At 40.7% G+C, this 18,000-nt stretch overlaps 1 protein-coding gene across 1 annotated transcript in view; it reads left to right on the top strand.

Moving 5' to 3' along the window:
- The window catches only part of gsk3ba (glycogen synthase kinase 3 beta, genome duplicate a), a 107,245-nt gene extending 91,794 nt beyond the window's left edge, over window positions 1-15,451 (top strand). The window contains 3 exon segments of the mRNA XM_034185767.1: window positions 4,236-4,422; window positions 11,417-11,515; window positions 12,752-15,451. Coding sequence (XP_034041658.1) covers window positions 4,236-4,422; window positions 11,417-11,515; window positions 12,752-12,822 — 357 coding nt within the window. The 3' untranslated portion in view covers window positions 12,823-15,451.
- The last annotated feature ends 2,549 nt before the right edge of the window (window positions 15,452-18,000 follow it).

The following is an 18,000-nucleotide window of genomic DNA, read 5'->3' as shown; positions in this document are numbered from 1 at the left end:
AAACCTCAATATTGGCTATAGACAGAATTGGTGTTCTGTATTTTTTTTTTTTTTGGTGGGGGTTCTTGCGACTAAGCAGCTTTTACATGGGGGAAAAAGAACAGCATTATCATTTCTAATTCATTTTCAAGATGGCACTGTTTACATGCTTGACCAGCTGCTCCTGTATGGCTGAATGAGCGACTGTGATTCATACTCCAGAACGGAAGTTTATTGTAATGCAGTGTTAAGCTAGATGCCAAGCACTTTATAACAAAAATAAGATCTGAACATTTAACATGGTCACTGTTTTTGAGAATGAGTGAATTTAATAAATCATGCTCTCAAACTGAATTAGTCCATTAGCTGCTGCTGCTGTGTATGCATTGTACTTTAATTTTGCTTCTTGCATAAAACAGCAGGGTCACATTTAAAAAATAAATGTCAATTGTAGACCCGTGTGAGTTTCATGACTCTCCCCTCCTTTTCATTCATAATTTTTGGGGAGTTGCGACTAATACTCTGGTGCAATTTATAGTCCAAAAAATACTGTAATCTTTGCAATATTTCTCAAATGAAATAATGCAACCCCAGTCACTGCTCCGATATGCATATTAGAAGCCAGACTTCAAAAATCACACCAAGGTTCCTAACTGTGTCAATGTACTGACTCACATAGCCACCCAAAAATAAAGGTTTCTTAGTTTAGGAAACATCATCTTATTCTTATTGCAGTTTACTAGTAGAAGGTTAGACAACATCCAGCTCCTCAGTGAGCACACAAAGGCTTCCAACTTAGCTATTTGTAATATTAGAACCGTTTCTGCGGGCATTTGTATATAAAACTGCAAATAATCAGCATAGCAGTGAAAGTCAATCCAGTGATTACAAATAATCTCTACTAGTTATACTAAATACAGGTACAATAATAATAATAATGGGCCAGGATCCGATCTCTGAGGGACACAGTGTTCAACAGCAGAGAATTCTGATGAAATATTATTGAAGAATGCACATTGGGATTGACCTGAGTTAAAAGATCACTTTACCAGAGATGCCAAAAACATTATTGAGACTATCCGAGAGAATAATATGATTAACTATATGAAATCCAATGCTGAGGTGCACTAACAACAGCACACATCCAGATTTAACTACAATAAACAGTCATTAACAGTTTTGTGTGCAGTTTCAGTGGAAAGATGAACTCTGAGTGCTGATTGCAATAGGTCAAACAAATTATACTCTGACCAAAATTTCAAGAATTGAATTGACACTGCTTTCTCAAATTTTTAATTTAAAAAAAAAAAAAAAAAGGCCAGGTTGGAAACTATGTAATTTGCCTGTTTACTGCTGGGGTTAGACATTGGGCCTATTTTAATGGTTCGAGTGTAATGATCAGCGCTGTGTGTTTGGACGTGATGTTCATGAGTGAACCGATTAAAGTGGCAGAACAGTGTACAGGTATACCTGAACCATCTTGTGTGCAGTTATCTGGAGTCATTTCCATATTAACACAGCTGACGTTTAAACATTTGCTTTCTATAAAACATTTTTAACAATCAAGCATTGTGCTCTACTCAGCTTTGACAATTGATAGGAGAAATTCCTTTTTCCTAATATTGGTTATCAATAGAACACCAAACAAGGTTAGATAAAGAATATCACAATTTATAATCCACGGCTTTTTTTTATTATTTTTAGGCCTTATTAAAGTTATTAAAATATTAAAAATCAAAGACTTTTTCCACATATTTTTAGTGGCGCCTCATGGTCTACCTGCTGTACTGTGTAAAAAAAAAAAAAAAAAAAAAAAAAAAAAAAAAAAAAAAGCAGATCACAGACATGACACAAAACTAAAGTCATTTCAAATGGCAACTTTCTGGCTTTAAGAAACACTATAAGAAATCAGGAAAAAAAATTGTGGCAGTCAGTAACGGTTTCTTTTTTAGACCAAGCAGAGGGAAAAAATATGGAATCACTCAATTCTGAGGAAAAAATTATGGAATCATGAAAAACAAAAGAACGCTCCAACACATCACTAGTATTTTGTTGTACCACCTCTGGCTTTTATAACAGCTTGCAGTCTCTGAGGCATGGACTTAATGAGTGACAAACAGTACTCTTCATCAATCTGGCTCCAACTTTCTCTGATTGCTGTTGCCAGATCAGCTTTGCAGGTTGGAGCCTTGTCATGGACCATTTTCTTTAACTTCCACCAAAGATTTTCAATTGGATTAAGATCCGGACTATTTGCAGGCCATGACATTGACCCTATGTGTCTTTTTGCAAGGAATGTTTTCACAGTTTTTGCTGTATGGCAAGATGCATTATCGTCTTGAAAAATTATTTCATCATCCCCAAACATCCTTTCAATTGATGGGATAAGAAAAGTGTCCAAAATATCAACGGAAACTTGTGCATTTATTGATGATGTAATGACAGCCATCTCCCCAGTGCCTTTACCTGACATGCAGCCCCATATCATCAATGACTGTGGAAATTTACATGTTCTCTTCAGGCAGTCATCTTTATAAATCTCATTGGAACGGCACCAAACAAAAGTTCCAGCGTCATCACCTTGCCCAATGCAGATTTGAGTTTCATCACTGAATATGACTTTCATCCAGTCATCCACAGTCCACGATTGCTTTTCCTTAGCCCATTGTAACCTTGTTTTTTTCTGTTTAGGTGTTAATGATGGCTTTCGTTTAGCTTTTCTGTAAGTAAATCCCATTTCCTTTAGGCGGTTTCTTACAGTTCGGTCACAGACGTTGACTCCAGTTTCCTCCCATTCGTTCCTCATTTGTTTTGTTGTGCATTTTCGATTTTTGAGACATATTGCTTTAAGTTTTCTGTCTTGATGCTTTGATGTCTTCCTTGGTCTACCAGTATGTTTGCCTTTAACAACCTTCCCATGTTGTTTGTATTTGGTCCAGAGTTTAGACACAGCTGACTGTGAACAACCATCTTTTGCAACATTGCGTGATGATTTACCCTCTTTTAAGAGTTTGATAATCCTCTCCTTTGTTTCAATTGACATCTCTCGTGTTGGAGCCATGATTCATGTCAGTCCACTTGGTGCAACAGCTCTCCAAGGTGTGATCACTCCTTTTTAGATGCAGACTAACAAGCAGATCTGATTTGATGCCGGTGTTAGTTTTGGGGATGAAAATTTACAGGGTGATTCCATAATTTTTTCCTCAGAATTGAGTGATTCCATATTTTTTTCCCTCTGCTTGGTCTAAAAAAGTAACCGTTACTGACTGCCACAATTATTTTTCCTGATTTCTTATAGTGTTTCTTAAAGCCAGAAAGTTGCCATTTGAAATGACTTTAGTTTTGTGTCATGTCTGTGATCTGCTTTTTTTCTACAAAATTAAACAACTGAATGAACATCCTCCGATGCCGGTGATTCCATAATTATTGCCAGGGGTTTGTATGTAGACAGGTGTGTGTCTTTCCAAATCTGTCCAATCAACTGAATTTACCCCAGGTGGACTCCAATTAAGCTGTTGAAACATCTCAAGGATGATCAACAGGATGCACCTGAGCTCAGGTTTGAGCTTCATGGCAAAGGCTGTGAATACTTGTGTACACATGATTTCTTAGTTTTTATTTTATTTTTTTAAGAAATGTTCACATGTGTCATCATGGGGTATTGTGTGTAGAAATTTGAGGGGAAAAACTTAATTTCATCCATTTTGGAATAAGGCTGCATCATAACAAAATGTGGAAAAATTGAAGTGTTGTAAATACTTTCCAGATGCACTGTTTTAAGCTCATAAGAGATTCCTTTTCTGAAATTCTTGCCATAGTCACATTATATTTAAACAATTTAATGGTTGTGTTGCTTTAAATTTTTGTTGATATTGTTTCTGTACACTTTGCAGCATCGTTGTGTAATTGAGTTTGTAGTTATTCTGTTTGAAGTTGAACAGACGTCATTTTATATGCAAACTTTACAAAGTCTTTTCCCAATTTTCATCCAAGTACCAAAAGCTTACTTTGCACTACTTTTTGAATGAAGCTGCTCCCACCTCCGCACAACAGATGTGCAAAGTTTATGTCAGTGTCTTCAGTCCCACACATGGTATAATGATTGTATACGTGTACCTTAGCTTAAATAGATCTGTGAAGAGCTAATGTTCTTCATCGTTTGGATCTTGTGATGACACTTTGTCTTCTTTGTCTTTGTCTGGAACGCCTGACTTTGTGATGGCTGACTTCTGACGTGGTGTCTGATGGGTGTTTAGGTGTTCCGGCCACGCACGCCCCCAGAGGCTATCGCCCTGTGCTCTCGTCTGCTGGAGTACACCCCCACGGCCCGCCTCACCCCTCTAGAAGCGTGCGCACACTCCTTCTTTGACGAGCTGCGTGACCCCAACATCAAACTGCCCAACGGGAGAGAGAAGCCCTCCCTGTTCAATTTCACCACCCAGGGTTCGTAAGCAAAGTATCACTCTTGCTGCATTTTTTTATTTGAATTGAATGTTTGAATCGTTTTTGCAAAAAAAAAAAAAAAAAAAAAAACCTAGTTTCACTAGACTTAAGAAATTTCAGAAATGGAGACTTAAAATAACAATGACTAAACAGTGGTCCTCATACACTGTCCGTGAACCATGTTTTCTTAATTACGCACTTTAATTAAGCTAGTTTGATGGGTGGGACTTAAGGTTTCACATCAATGTGCTCCACCCCCCTTTGGTAGTAAAGAATGCTTCCTGCCAGATGTAGCTATCTGGTCTGTTAAAAATTCAAGTTGTAAATGGTGATAATGTCAGCTGATGACATGACTAATGCTAGCGGAGTCTGGCAAAAAGGTGCAAAACATACAGATCAGTTCAGCCATGACATGAGTGTCACGTAGCAGAAGCTCACAAACACTGCATCTGGTTCCAAACAAATGTTCAACATGGTGGGCGATGATTAAGCAAAGGTTAAGATATATATATATATATATATAGATATTTTTAAATCTCATTAAAATAAAAGGTAAAAATTGTTTTTGTACACAGCCAGGAGTGGAGCCATCAGTGCTGAAAGCTTCCAATGTTCACGAAATGGTGTGTGTGTGTGTGTGTGTGTGTGTGTGTGTGTGTGTGTGTGTGTGTGTGTGTGTGTGTGTGTGTGTGTGTGTGTGTGTGTGTGTGTGTGTGTGTGTGTTGTGTGTGTGTGTGTGTGTGTGTGTGTGTGTGTGTGTGTGTGTGGGTTTTTTTTTTTTTTTTTTTTTTAGATGTTTTCAAATTGGCACAAATTTACGTGAACGTCCTTTTTAAATGTTGTTCACCGACATTCCCTCTGTTCACTGTTCTACATAGGGCTTAAACAAAAATGTACATGACTGGGTGAGTCTGGGATTTGGTCCATCCCGAAAAGTGTGTAAACATTAACTCAAAACAATAAATGACATATTGTGAAGATGTCCCTTTAGTTGCTCCCTTGTTTTCACTAGGGGTCGCCACAGCAGACCCAATGTGGATCTGCATGTTGATTTGGCACAAGTTTTACGCCAGATGCCCTTTCTGATGCAACTCCACATTACATGAAGAAAAGTGGCAGGGGTGGGATTTAAACTGTGAACCTTCTGCACTGAAACCAAGCGCACTAACCAGTTGGCCACCCCCCCTGACAAATTACATCATATTATAACTTGTAAAAATTATACCAAAAATTAAAATAACGGTACAGTTGAGGAGGTGATGGTCTAGTGGTTAAGTGTCGGTTCAATTCCCAGCCTGACCGGTAAAATCAGTAAGGTCCTTAATCCCCTAGTTGCTCCCGGTGTGTAGTGAGCGGCTTGTATGGCAGTGCCCTGACATTAGGTTGAATATCAGGCATTATTGTAAAGCGCTTTGAGCATCTGATGTACATGAAAAAGCGCTATATAAATGCAGTCCATTTACTATTTAGTTTGTCAGTTAGTTCTTTGATACCCTTGTGGCGTGTAATATCCCATAAATGTTTCTGCTGCCTGATGGCTAAACTATGAAAAATTAGCAACAATTGCGGTCCACATTTCAAGCAGCAGTCTGTCAGCCTTCAGCTGAAACAATGAGCATGTCATGTGCTCGCTGGTGTGCTCCGCCCTTCACTTCAGCATCAGCTAACGAGTTATCTGGGCCCAAATATACAACACAATGGAACGTAAAACCTAAATTAAACAATAGATAGAACGTGCGGCTGGGGATGGTGCCCACTCTTTACCTCAGCACTGCAGATTCTAAAAAAATGTCCGGGTAGGTTGGCACTACCAGGTGCACCCCGTTAGGCTGTCTTCAGCTGTTGGCTTTGGAGGGCTTTCTGTTGGGACTGTTTACACAGAGACTGCTACCTGCTGCTTTGGACTTGAACTAACAGTCTTTTTCAAGACTTTTTTACTTTTTAATTTTTTTTTTAACTTTTTACTGTGCTCCAACGCCTAAGGAAGACCTCTAACGGTCGAAACATCGCGACGGAGCACTTTTATCAGCTAACTTTCATTAGCGTTGGCAGGCTAACTAGCTTGCTAACGCTTTCGTTTTTTTTTTTTTTTTTTTTTTTTTATTTTAGCACCGTTGTCGTGCGTTGCCTGTGCTGCTTCATGGCCTGTTTGGTGCCTTGATTGGGGCACTCCTTCTGCTGAATCACCTCTGGATTATTTGCACATTATTCACTTTGTGTGTTTTTGCGAATCCGCTAGCTTAGCGTAGCTACTAGCTCTTAGCCGATTTAGCATGGCGGCTTCTCCTGTCTCTCCCGCACTTTTCTGCTCTGGGTGTGAAATGTTTAGTTATTCCTCGGCCTCCTTTAGCAGTAACGGTACTTGTAATAAGTGCAGCTTATTCGTAGCTTTGGAGGCCAGGCTGGGCGAAGTGGAGGCTCGGCTCCGCACCGTGGAAAATTCTACAGCTAGCCAGGCCCCTGTAGTCGGTGCTGACCAAGGTAGCTTAGCCGCCATTAGTTCCCCTCTGGCAGATCCCGTGCAGTCGGGAAAGCAGGCTGACTGGGTGACTGTGAGGAGGAAGCGTAGCCCTAAACAGAAGCCCCGTGTACACCGTCAACCCGTTCACATCTCTAACCGTTTTTCCCCACTCGACGACACACCCGCCGAGGATCAAACTCTGGTTATGGCGACTCTGTTTTGAGAAATGTGAAGTTAGCGACACCAGCAACCATTGTCAATTGTCTTCCGGGGGCCAGAGCAGGCGACATCGAAGGACATTTGAAATTGCTGGCTAAGGCTAAGCGTAAATTTGGTAAGATTGTAATTCACGTCGGCAGTATGACACTCGGTTACGCCAATCGGAGGTCACTAAAATTAACATTAAATCGGTGTGTAACTTTGCAAAAACAATGTCGGACTCTGTTGTTTTCTCTGGGCCCCTCCCCAATCAGACCGGGAGTGACATGTTTAGCCGCATGTTCTCCTTGAATTGCTGGCTGTCTGAGTGGTGTCCAAAAAATGAGGTGGGCTTCATTGATAATTGTCAAAGCTTCTGGGGAAAACCTGGTCTTGTTAGGAGAGACGGCATCCATCCCACTTTAGAGGGAGCAGCTCTCATTTCTAGAAATCTGGCCAATTGTTTTGGATCCTCCAAACTGTGACTGTCTAGCGTTGGGACCAGGAGGCAGAGCTGTGGTCTTATACACCTCTCTGCAGCTTCTCTCCCCCTGCCATCCCCTTATTACCCCATCCCCGTAGAGATGGTGCCTGCTCCCAGACCACCAATAACTAGCAAAAATCTATTTAAGCATAAAAATTCAAAAGAAAAAATATATAGCACCTTCAATTGCACCACAGACTAAAACAGTAAATGTGGTCTATTAAACATTAGGTCTCTTCTTCTAAGTCCCTGTTGGTAAATGATATAATAATTGATCAACGTATTGATTTATTCTGCCTAACAGAAACTTGGTTACAGCAGGATGAATATGTTAGTTTAAATGAGTCAACACCCCCGAGTCACACTAACTGTCAGAATGCTCGTAGCACGGGCCGGGCGGAGGATTAGCAGCAATCTTCCATTCCAGCTTATTAATTAATCAAAAACCTAGACAGAGCTTTAATTCATTTGAAAGCTTGTCTCTTAGTCGTGTCCATCCAAATTGGAAGTCCCAAAAATCAGTTTTATTTGTTATTATCTATCGTCCACCTGGTCGTTACTGTGAGTTTCTCTGTGAATTTTCAGACCTTTTGTCTGACTTAGTGCTTAGCTCAGATAAGATAATTATAGTGGGCGATTTTAACATCCACACAGATGCTGAGAATGACAGCCTCAACACTGCATTTAATCTATTATTAGACTCTATCGGCTTTGCTCAAAAAGTAAATGAGTCCACCCACCACTTTAATCATATTTTAGATCTTGTTCTGACTTATGGTATGGAAATAGAAGACTTAACAGTATCCCCTGAAAACTCCCTTCTGTCTGATCATTTTTTAATAACATTTACATTTACCCTGATGGACTACCCTGCAGTGGGGAATAAGTTTCATTACACTAGAAGTCTTTCAGAAAGCGCTGTAACTAGGTTTAAGGATATGATTCCTTCTTTATGTTCTCTAATGTCATATACCAACACAGAGCAGAGTAGCTACCTAAACTCTGTAAGGGAGCTAGAGTATCTCGTCAATAGTTTTACATCCTCATTGAAGACAACTTTGGATGCTGTAGCGCCTCTGAAAAAGAGAGCTTTAAATCAGAAGTGTCTGACTCCGTGGTATAACTCACAAACTCGTAGCTTAAAGCAGATAACCCGTAAGTTGGAGAGGAAATGGCGTATCACTAATTTAGAAGATCTTCACTTAACCTGGAAAAAGAGTTTGTTGCTCTATAAGAAAGCCCTCCGTGAAGCTAGGACATCTTTCTACTCATCACTAATTGAGAAAATAAGAACAACCCCAGGTTTCTTTTCAGCACTGTAGCCAGGCTGACAAAGAGTCAGAGCTCTATTGAGCTGAGTATTCCATTAACTTTAACTAGTGATGACTTCATGACTTTCTTTGCTAACAAAATTTTGACTATTAGAGAAAAAATTACTCATAACCATCCCAAAGATGTATCGTTATCTTTGGCTGCTTTCAGTGATGCCGGTATTTGGTTAGACTCTTTCTCTCCGATTGTTCTGTCTGAGTTATTTTCATTAGTTACTTCATCCAAACCATCAACATGCTTATTAGACCCCATTCCTGCCAGGCTGCTCAAGGAAGTCCTACCATTATTTAATGCTTCAATCTTAAATATGATCAATCTATCTTGTTAGTTGGTTATGTACCACAGGCCTTTAAGGTGGCAGTAATTAAACCAATTACTTAAAAAGCCATCACTTGACCCAGCTATCTTAGCTAATTATAGGCCAATCTCAACCTTCCTTTCTCTCAAAGATTCTTGAGAGGGTAGTTGTAAAACAGCTAACTGATCACCTGCAGAGGAATGGTCTATTTGAAGAGTTTCAGTCAGGTTTTAGAATTCATCATAGTACAGAAACAGCATTAGTGAAGGTTACAATGATCTTCTTATGGCTTCGGACAGTGGACTTATCTCTGTGCTTGTTCTGTTGGACCTCAGTGCTGCTTTTGATACTGTTGACCATAAAATTTTATTACAGAGATTAGAGCATGTCATAGGTATTAAAGGCATTGCGCTGCGGTGGTTTGAATCATATTTGTCTAATAGATTACAGTTTGTTCATGTAAATGGGGAATCTTCTTCACAGACTAAAGTTAATTATGAGTTCCACAAGGTTCTGTGCTAGGACCAATTTTATTCACTTTATACATGCTTCCCTTGGGCAGTATTATTAGACGGTATTGCTTAAATTTTCATTGTTACGCAGATGATACCCAGCTTTATCTATCCATGAAGCCAGAGGATACACACCAATTAGCTAAACTGCAGGATTGTCTTACAGACATAAAGACATGGATGACCTCTAATTTCCTGCTTTTAAACTCAGATAAAACTGAAGTTATTGTACTTGGCCCCACAAATCTTAGAAGCATGGTGTCTAACCAGATCGTTACTCTGGATGGCATTTCCCTGATCTCTAGTAATACTGTGACAAATCTTGGAGTTATTTTTGATCAGGATATGTCATTCAAAGCGCATATTAAACAAATATGTAGGACTGCCTTTTTGCATTTACGCAATATCTCTAAAATCAGAAAGGTCTTGTCTCAGAGTGATGCTGAAAAACTAATTCATGCATTTATTTCCTCTAGGCTGGACTATTGTAATTCATTATTATCAGGTTGTCCTAAAAGTTCCCTAAAAGCCTTCAGTTGGTTCAGAATGCTGCAGCTAGAGTACTGACGGGGACTAGCAGGAGAGAGCATATCTCACCCGTGTTGGCCTCTCTTCATTGGCTTCCTGTTAATTCTAGAATAGAATTTAAAATTCTTCTTCTTACTTATAAGGTTTTGAATAATCAGGTCCCATCTTATCTTAGGGACCTCGTAGTACCATATTACCCCATTAGAGCGCTTCGCTCTCAGACTGCGGGCTTACTTGTAGTTCCTAGGGTTTGTAAGAGTAGAATGGGAGGCAGAGCCTTCAGCTTTCAGGCTCCTCTCCTGTGGAACCAGCTCCCAATTCAGATCAGGGGAACCGATACCCTCTCTACTTTTAAGATTAGGCTTAAAACTTTCCTTTTCGCTAAGCTTATAGTTAGGGCTGGATCGGGTGACCCTGGACCATCCCTTGTTATGTTGCTTTAGACGTAGACTGTGGGGGGGTTCCCATGATGCACTGTTTCTTTCTTTTTTTGCTCCGTATGCATCACTCTGCATTTAATCATTAGTGATCGATCTCTGCCCCCCTTCTCGGCATGTCTTTTTCCTGGTTCTTTCCCTCAGCCCCAACCAGTCTCAGCAGAAGACTGCCCCTCCCTGAGCCTGGTTCTGCTGGAGGTTTCTTCCTGTTAAAAGGGAGTTTTTCTTTCCCACTGTGGCCAAGTGCTTGCTCATAGGGGGTCGTTTTGACCGTTGGGGTTTTTCATGGTTATTGTATGGCCTTGCCTTGCAATATGGAGCGCCTTGGGGCAACTGTTTGTTGTGATTTGGCGCTATATAAGAAAAAAGTTGATTGATTGATTGATTGATTTGTGATGAAATTATTCAGAATCTTTGAAACACCCTTGTTTCGAAAGTTGTTTTAAAATAGGCATGAAAAGGAAGAAACAGTGTGCTGTACTGCCACCTGCAGGATAGGTTTCATATTTTAAGGGTGTACACGACGCAGAGTCTGAACGTGCACCAACACATATGGAGCGTCTAAATAACTCTTTACTGGAGGAAAGTGTTTAATACCTCATCTGTTAAATGGATAAATTACACTGAGAAATGTTCCGTTATGAACTGATGTACTCGAAGTTCCGAGTGTTGTTGGTGAGGTTGAGGTACTTTGAATATTCCAAGAATGTGCTATGACATAATTCTTTATAATTTCTCTTTCAGAGCTCTCCAGTAATCCCTCCTTGGCCTCCATCCTCATCCCCGCCCACGCCCGGAGCCAGGCCGTCGCCTCCACCCCAACCAACGCCTCTGCCACCACAGGTTAGAGCAGTGGATCTCAAAATTTTACCGTCATTCCTGCCGATTAATTTTTTAAAAAGTAAGCAAATCTGCCCTCGTGTCCTGCATGTTGTTTTTTCACTTACACTGTTGTGCAAATGAAATGCAAGTTTTTCAGCTACTGAAAATACAAAGTGTCTTTCATTCAAAGTAAACCTGATTTAAAATCATGAGAGGATCTTGGTCATGAGAGAAATTTCAAATGCAAATTTCATTTGCACTAATAGCAAGCAAATAACTAACATGACATGACTGTGAGTTGGATTGTTTAGTGGAGCCACTAACTGGTCGATGCATGTTGACTGATGGCTGGATTCCAGTTGCGTGACGCTTCTCCATAACTTGCAGTCATACCAGCAACCCTTCACTTCCCAGACAGTATCTCCTGCCTGCGCTACAGTTGCCAGTGTCAGTACTGTCATATATTTTAGGATGTCATATGATTCTTTATGTATGTCATGTGACCTGTAATAGCAGACAGTGTTTCTGTTGCAGTTTTTGTGCTATAAGGCCTTTTCAGATCACCTGAAAATGACCTGATGTGAGTGTAAAAACTTTTTTGCAACATTTGAGTCCGTTTTAAAATACATGCATTTCCAGTAAGCATATTCGCTACTACAAATTGCACAGTTTGTTGAGTAATGGAAGTCCATAGTGTTATGTTGATGTGGTGTGTTTGATTGTCTGTCTTACAATAAATAAGAAAAAAAAAAAACACTCAAGGTGCGTACATGCTAATCGTGATTAGCATCATAGCATGTGCTAACCTAGGAAAGCAACACTGCATTGGTTTGAGCGCTGTTAGGTAACTGCGTTCAACTTAGGGTGTCAAATGAGCCGTGTTGATGCAACCATGTCGGGCGTGAACACCTTTACGGAAATCTGTGAATAATCCAGAAGGCTTTGATTGCTATGACTGTTTGCTTTTAATAGTCTTTAACTGTTTGATGTGAAGCATCATGTTGCACTCGTGCTAATCACATTGAGCCGGAGGTCTTAACTTTGATGTTGGTGTTGTAACACGTTTAGGGTGAAAGGTGATGGCGGGTCAGGACTGGGTCATGTTTTGGCTCGTTTGACACGTGCTGATGCACGGCAGCAGCTGCGTTTGACAGACGATGATGCTGCTGTCTTCACGCTGCTCTTTTTTTTTTTAGGTCTTAAATCTGTCTTTTAAAGGCGACTTCGTGAATTATTGTCTGCTCTTTCCTTTCACAGATGGTAGCAGCACAGAGCGAGGACCCAGCACCACCACCGCTTCTGCCTCGGCCTCCAACTCCACATCCTGAGCCGGCAGACTGCCCGCCCTGCCTCAGCCCCAGCCCGTGGCCCTTCCATCGCCCCGGCCAGGGGGTGAGCTCCGTCTGCTCTGCTCTGCCCGCCTGTACTCCCTGACAGCAGCGGAGAGAAGCCGACACAGTCCGGGTTCAACAGCTAGCGAACAGCGACCCCCTCTCCAAAGCCACAACACAAACTCGGACCCCCTTATCTGCCTCTTTGTCCCCCCCTTACTGGCTCCTCATTCAGCTGTTTGAACCCTAACTCCATCCTCCGTCGAAGACATTTCTCCATGTTGTTTCAACGGGGAAGCACACGGCAGGGCCAGAGGCATTTCTGACGTGCTAACGACGGCAGTACGCGTATACACGACGCTTTCCTGCTTATGTGTGTAAGAGGACAAGCTGTAGAAAATGTCCTAATGCTGTTCCCTGGGTCCTCTCGTCTCCTCCCCCTCATCCATCCATTTTTCTGCATCCTTGGCCGGTCCTCATTGGTTCCTCCTTGTAGTGCATGACCTGAGTATGGTTAGGATCACCTGGGGCCACCGTACACCTCCACGTCTGCAGACTGCGCATGAGGTTCACACGCGTGCACACACAAATACACACACACGCGCGCACACGGATGCATGATGATGTACATGGAAAGACGCAGCCCACTCGTGGGGTAAATTGGACATTTTTTTCTCCCTTGCCTGGGGTTGTTTTTAAATGTTAGCGAGCTGTTTTACTCATCTGTTTTTAATTGGTTTTTTTTTCTTATTCCAGGGCAAGTCTTTATTGATGGATCCAACGCGATGGTCCGCTGTACTTGTATAATATATCGTACAACACAAAAACATGCATTCATACGTACACGGTTTGTATCTTATTTTTCCTTATGTATAAAAAGTATATATGGATATATGTACATTAACTACAACTGTTCAGAAATCATTTATGGCGAGCTCTTATCTGGCAGAGCAGCAGCAATATTTGCTGCTGCCTGAATGCAATAGAGTTAGCAAAGGTGGCGGTGGGATTTTTTTTGTTCATTCGTTTATTTCGCAGGAGTACGTTTAGATTCTGGCAGTCTTCATTGCTGTACTCCTGCGTGTCGTGTCGAGGGTGGAGATGGATTTAGGGGGCGTAGCTCTTCGTTGTAACACCCCCCCCCCCCCCCCCCCCCCCAGCCGTCTGTCTCCATGAAAAACTCTCAACGTATCCTTTTCTTTCCTCAGCTGTTTGAAGGATCTCGTCGCCGCAGAGTTCCTCACACGTGGTGACCACTGACTGAAGTCCTAGCCTAGCATTCTTTTCTCTCCACTTGCCGCACATGGAGCCACTCGGTACAGTCCGTAGACACGTCTTATTTACAGAGAATACTCACTATGATAGTTAAAAAAATTAAATAAAAAAAGCTGAATTTGTATATACAGTATAAATGCTCTTCACCAAATTCTGACTCGTATGTTTGTTTGTTTTTTGTTTTTGTTTGTTTATTATTTCCTTGTGTTGAAGTTATGTATATATGCAGACCCGTGTACTGTTTATGAGCAAAAACAAAGATGACAAAGGTGAGAATAGAATGAAAAAGATGAATAAAAAAATAGCAGAATCAGGGCAGAGAACTGATGTTGTTTATGGATATTGTAGACGATGATCAGCTTTATCCAGCCATATTGTTCAATCTTACCTGTACAGTTACAGTAGATGACCGCTGTATTATTGTAACAAGAACTAGTCATGTATAGTGTAACTATAGTTTGGAGTGCCTTTGCTTTCATACACCTTCGCCTTGTTTCCCCCCGGTGCTGTTGAACATCTGCCGTTCCCACAAAATTCACCCACTCAGTTCTTTTCTCTCTCTCTTCTCCGCCTGCACCATTTTCATCGCACACTTGACGTAATGTGTTGACATTACTTGTAAGGATATTTTCCTTAACGACACCGTAGACGAGTGTTTATTTTGATAGCCGTTAAAAGGTTTTATCTTGTACAAAGTCCTGGCATGCAGGGGCACGGGTTGGGGGAGGCCGCACGGTGGAAATGTTTACTGTATATACACAGTACAATTTGTGTATCTTTTGCCGTGTTTGTTCCTTTACCAAAGCCAAATTAGTCGTAAGGAGTCGTCCTCAGAGGCAATAATGTTCTGTCTCTGTCTGGATTTTGTCGTTTCTCTGTCCCGCTCATTCTCATCAGGGGGCGGGGGGGATTTCAGTAGCACCTAATGGGTTGAGTCATGTAGCCTTTCTCTTGTCCCGCTTGCTGTAATTTTTGCATTCATAAACATTGCTCACCAGCCCCTCCTCAACAAGACATTTGACCACTTCACAAAAGGTTACCAAAAAGAGTCGAGCGAGAACGGCGTGTTCCACAGTTCAATCCGCACACGCTAACTGGGTTTAAAGAAAAGTAAAACAGTAAATACCCCCAAAAAAACCATCCTGTATAACAGTACTACTACTACTTGAATGCCTCTGTTTGTGACTGAAATTTTAATTTCATGTTTTATTTTTTGTTTGTTTGTTCTGTTCTGTGAAGGTATGCTAAATGTGCGCCTCTGTAAATATTCCCTGTGCGTGCTCTGAGGAATAGTTCCCTGGTACTGTAATTTGCATTAAATAAAGAGTAGGATAGCCTGGAAATGATCAAATCCGTGTCTGCTTAGTCGTCTTTGTTGTTGTTGTGATAAATGGCGTTTGATCAAATGTGATGGAAATTTCAGGTTCCACATATTTGAGGAAACATTGCCTTTTATTTATTTCTGTCATCTTTGAAGTGGCTCCCTCAGATTAAATTAGTCACATGATGAACTGCTGTGCACGTCTGACCCTGTCAGATCTGAGAAGTGAAGCAGAGGAGGTCTTGATTACTTCTTGGCTGGGAGACTGGGAACAGCAGGAGCTGTGAGCAGGTTCCTCTCTGTGTAGAAATAGAGTTGTAACAGGATGGGTATCTGGTGGAAAAACTGGTGATACTTTGTTGATGCACCTTTGGCAGCATTTACAGCCTCAAGTCTTCTTGAATATGGTGCCCCAAGCTTGGTGCACCTATCTTTGGGCAGTTTTGCCCTCTGTCCTCTCTCCACAGAGGAATGCTGGAGCTCTGACAGAGTGACCATCAGGTTCTTGGTCACCTCCTTGACTAAGACCTTTCACCCTGATAGCTCAGTTTAGATGGGCGGCCAGCTCTAGGAAGAGTCCTGGTGGAGCCAAACTTCTTCCATTTTCAAAGCAGCAGAAATGTTTCTGTACCCTTCCTCAGATTTGTGCCTTGAGACAATCCTGTCTCAGAGGTCTATAGACAATTCCTTTGACTTCATACTTGGTTTGTGCTCTGACATACACTGTCAGCTGTGGGACCTTATATGTAGACAGGTGTGTGCTTTTCCAAATCATGTCCCGTCAACTGAACTTACCCCAGGTGGGCTCCAATTAAGCTGTAGAAACATCTCAAGGATGATCAGTGGAAACAGGATGCACCTGTGCTCAATTTTGAGCTTTATGGCAAAGTGTGTGAATACTTATGTATATGTGATTTCTTAGTTTTTTTTATATGTAAGAAATTTGCAAAAATCTAAAAACAAAAAAACCTTTTTACATTGTCATTATGGGGTATTGTGTGTAGAATTATGAGGAGAAAAAAATGAATTTCATGCATTTTGGAATAAGGCTGTAACAAATTGTGGAATAAGTGAGGCACTGTGAATACTTTCTGGCTGCACTGTATAAACTACAGCATCTGAAACTGAGGAAGGGGCCATTTCTCAGCATGTACGCTGATGTAGACCTGAACACATTTCCAGTCCACCCAGCTACAAATTTGAACCAACCAACTAGATTGGCATCAGCCAGGCCATGTGGAACATTGTTTTATTTATATTTATTTTTAAAAAGTCAAATGCTGGGTGTTGAACATAATCAACACGGCCACAGATGTTTTTGTGGTTGATTCCGGGACCTTTTGTTATTTTGGACAATTCTGTGGTTGCATCTACAAGGTTGCACGTCTATAAGATGTATCATATTTAATGTTTTCCACTCATGCAATGTTTGGAATTTAGATAAAAAGGTTTGGGGTTCCAAGCCCATCTGTTTCCATGTACATGCACAGCTGTCAGGCAGTGAGTTCAACATAAAACACCCATATCTACAAGTAATTGGCCTTAGAAGACAAACCACCATATGTGCCATTCATTCATTTACTTTCTGCCACTGGTCTGGGTCATGGCAACAAACCAAGCAGCTCATCCCACACTTACCTATTCATAGCAAAGTCCTCAAACAGCAGGGAACTATTCTTCAAACCACCCCAGCTCCTTTCTTTAAGGAATAGTTCCCTGTTACTGCCATAAATACATCTGTTTTATCATCTTACATTTTAGCAACAAAAGAACATGTACACATGTGTTTTATGTTTAATTTGTAACATAATCTTAGCACTCTGCTAAAAAAAATTTCTGCCTGACATTTTGTCATCCACCAGATGTCAATCTTTCACACTTTGAGACTGACACTTTACCTTTGAATTTTAAGCTCACCACTCAAATGGTCAATAACTGGCTCCCAACTGTAGCCCCCTTTTGTTTTGAACAGTACAAGTGGCAGACACATTATTGTTAATTAATTTCCCCTCCAACACATCGATTGAGTGCGTCGAATAACAGTTCGAATACAAGCAGTGTCAAACCATTGTTCACAGGTGTATCAAATTCTAAGTGTGTGTGCTTTTTGTGAAAGTGAAGTAGATACAAAAAGTGTTTTTTTTTTGTTTTGTGATTGATCACTTGTGGAAAAAATTGTGGACCAATGCTGAATTTAAACATACCTGTTTCAATGCAAATGAGAAACTGCAAGAATATTGTGAACTGCTTTGACAGTAAGGAGAATACAATAAAATATTAAGTAATTTAATAACTACTTTCATATTCCGCTCACATCCCTGATAAACACCAGTATTCAACAGGAAAAGGACAGAGATTCTGCCTATCTTAAAGATTGTATATGTTTGGAATGAATAACTTTCTTTTATTGTTAGTGGTACTACAGTTACAAAATATGACATAATTTGATCATCATTTTATGCTGCATGTGTGTATCAGAGATTTGGATTTTTTTCTTGACTGACAATTTAAATAATTTTTAATTATTTTTCTATTATCTAGTATCCTTTACCTTTCCTCCATGGCGTAAGCAATGTTGA

Source organism: Thalassophryne amazonica, chromosome 14, assembly GCF_902500255.1.
Source record: "Thalassophryne amazonica chromosome 14, fThaAma1.1, whole genome shotgun sequence".
Classification (NCBI taxonomy): Eukaryota; Metazoa; Chordata; class Actinopteri; order Batrachoidiformes; family Batrachoididae; genus Thalassophryne; species Thalassophryne amazonica.
This window is presented reverse-complemented; position numbering and strand designations above follow the sequence as displayed.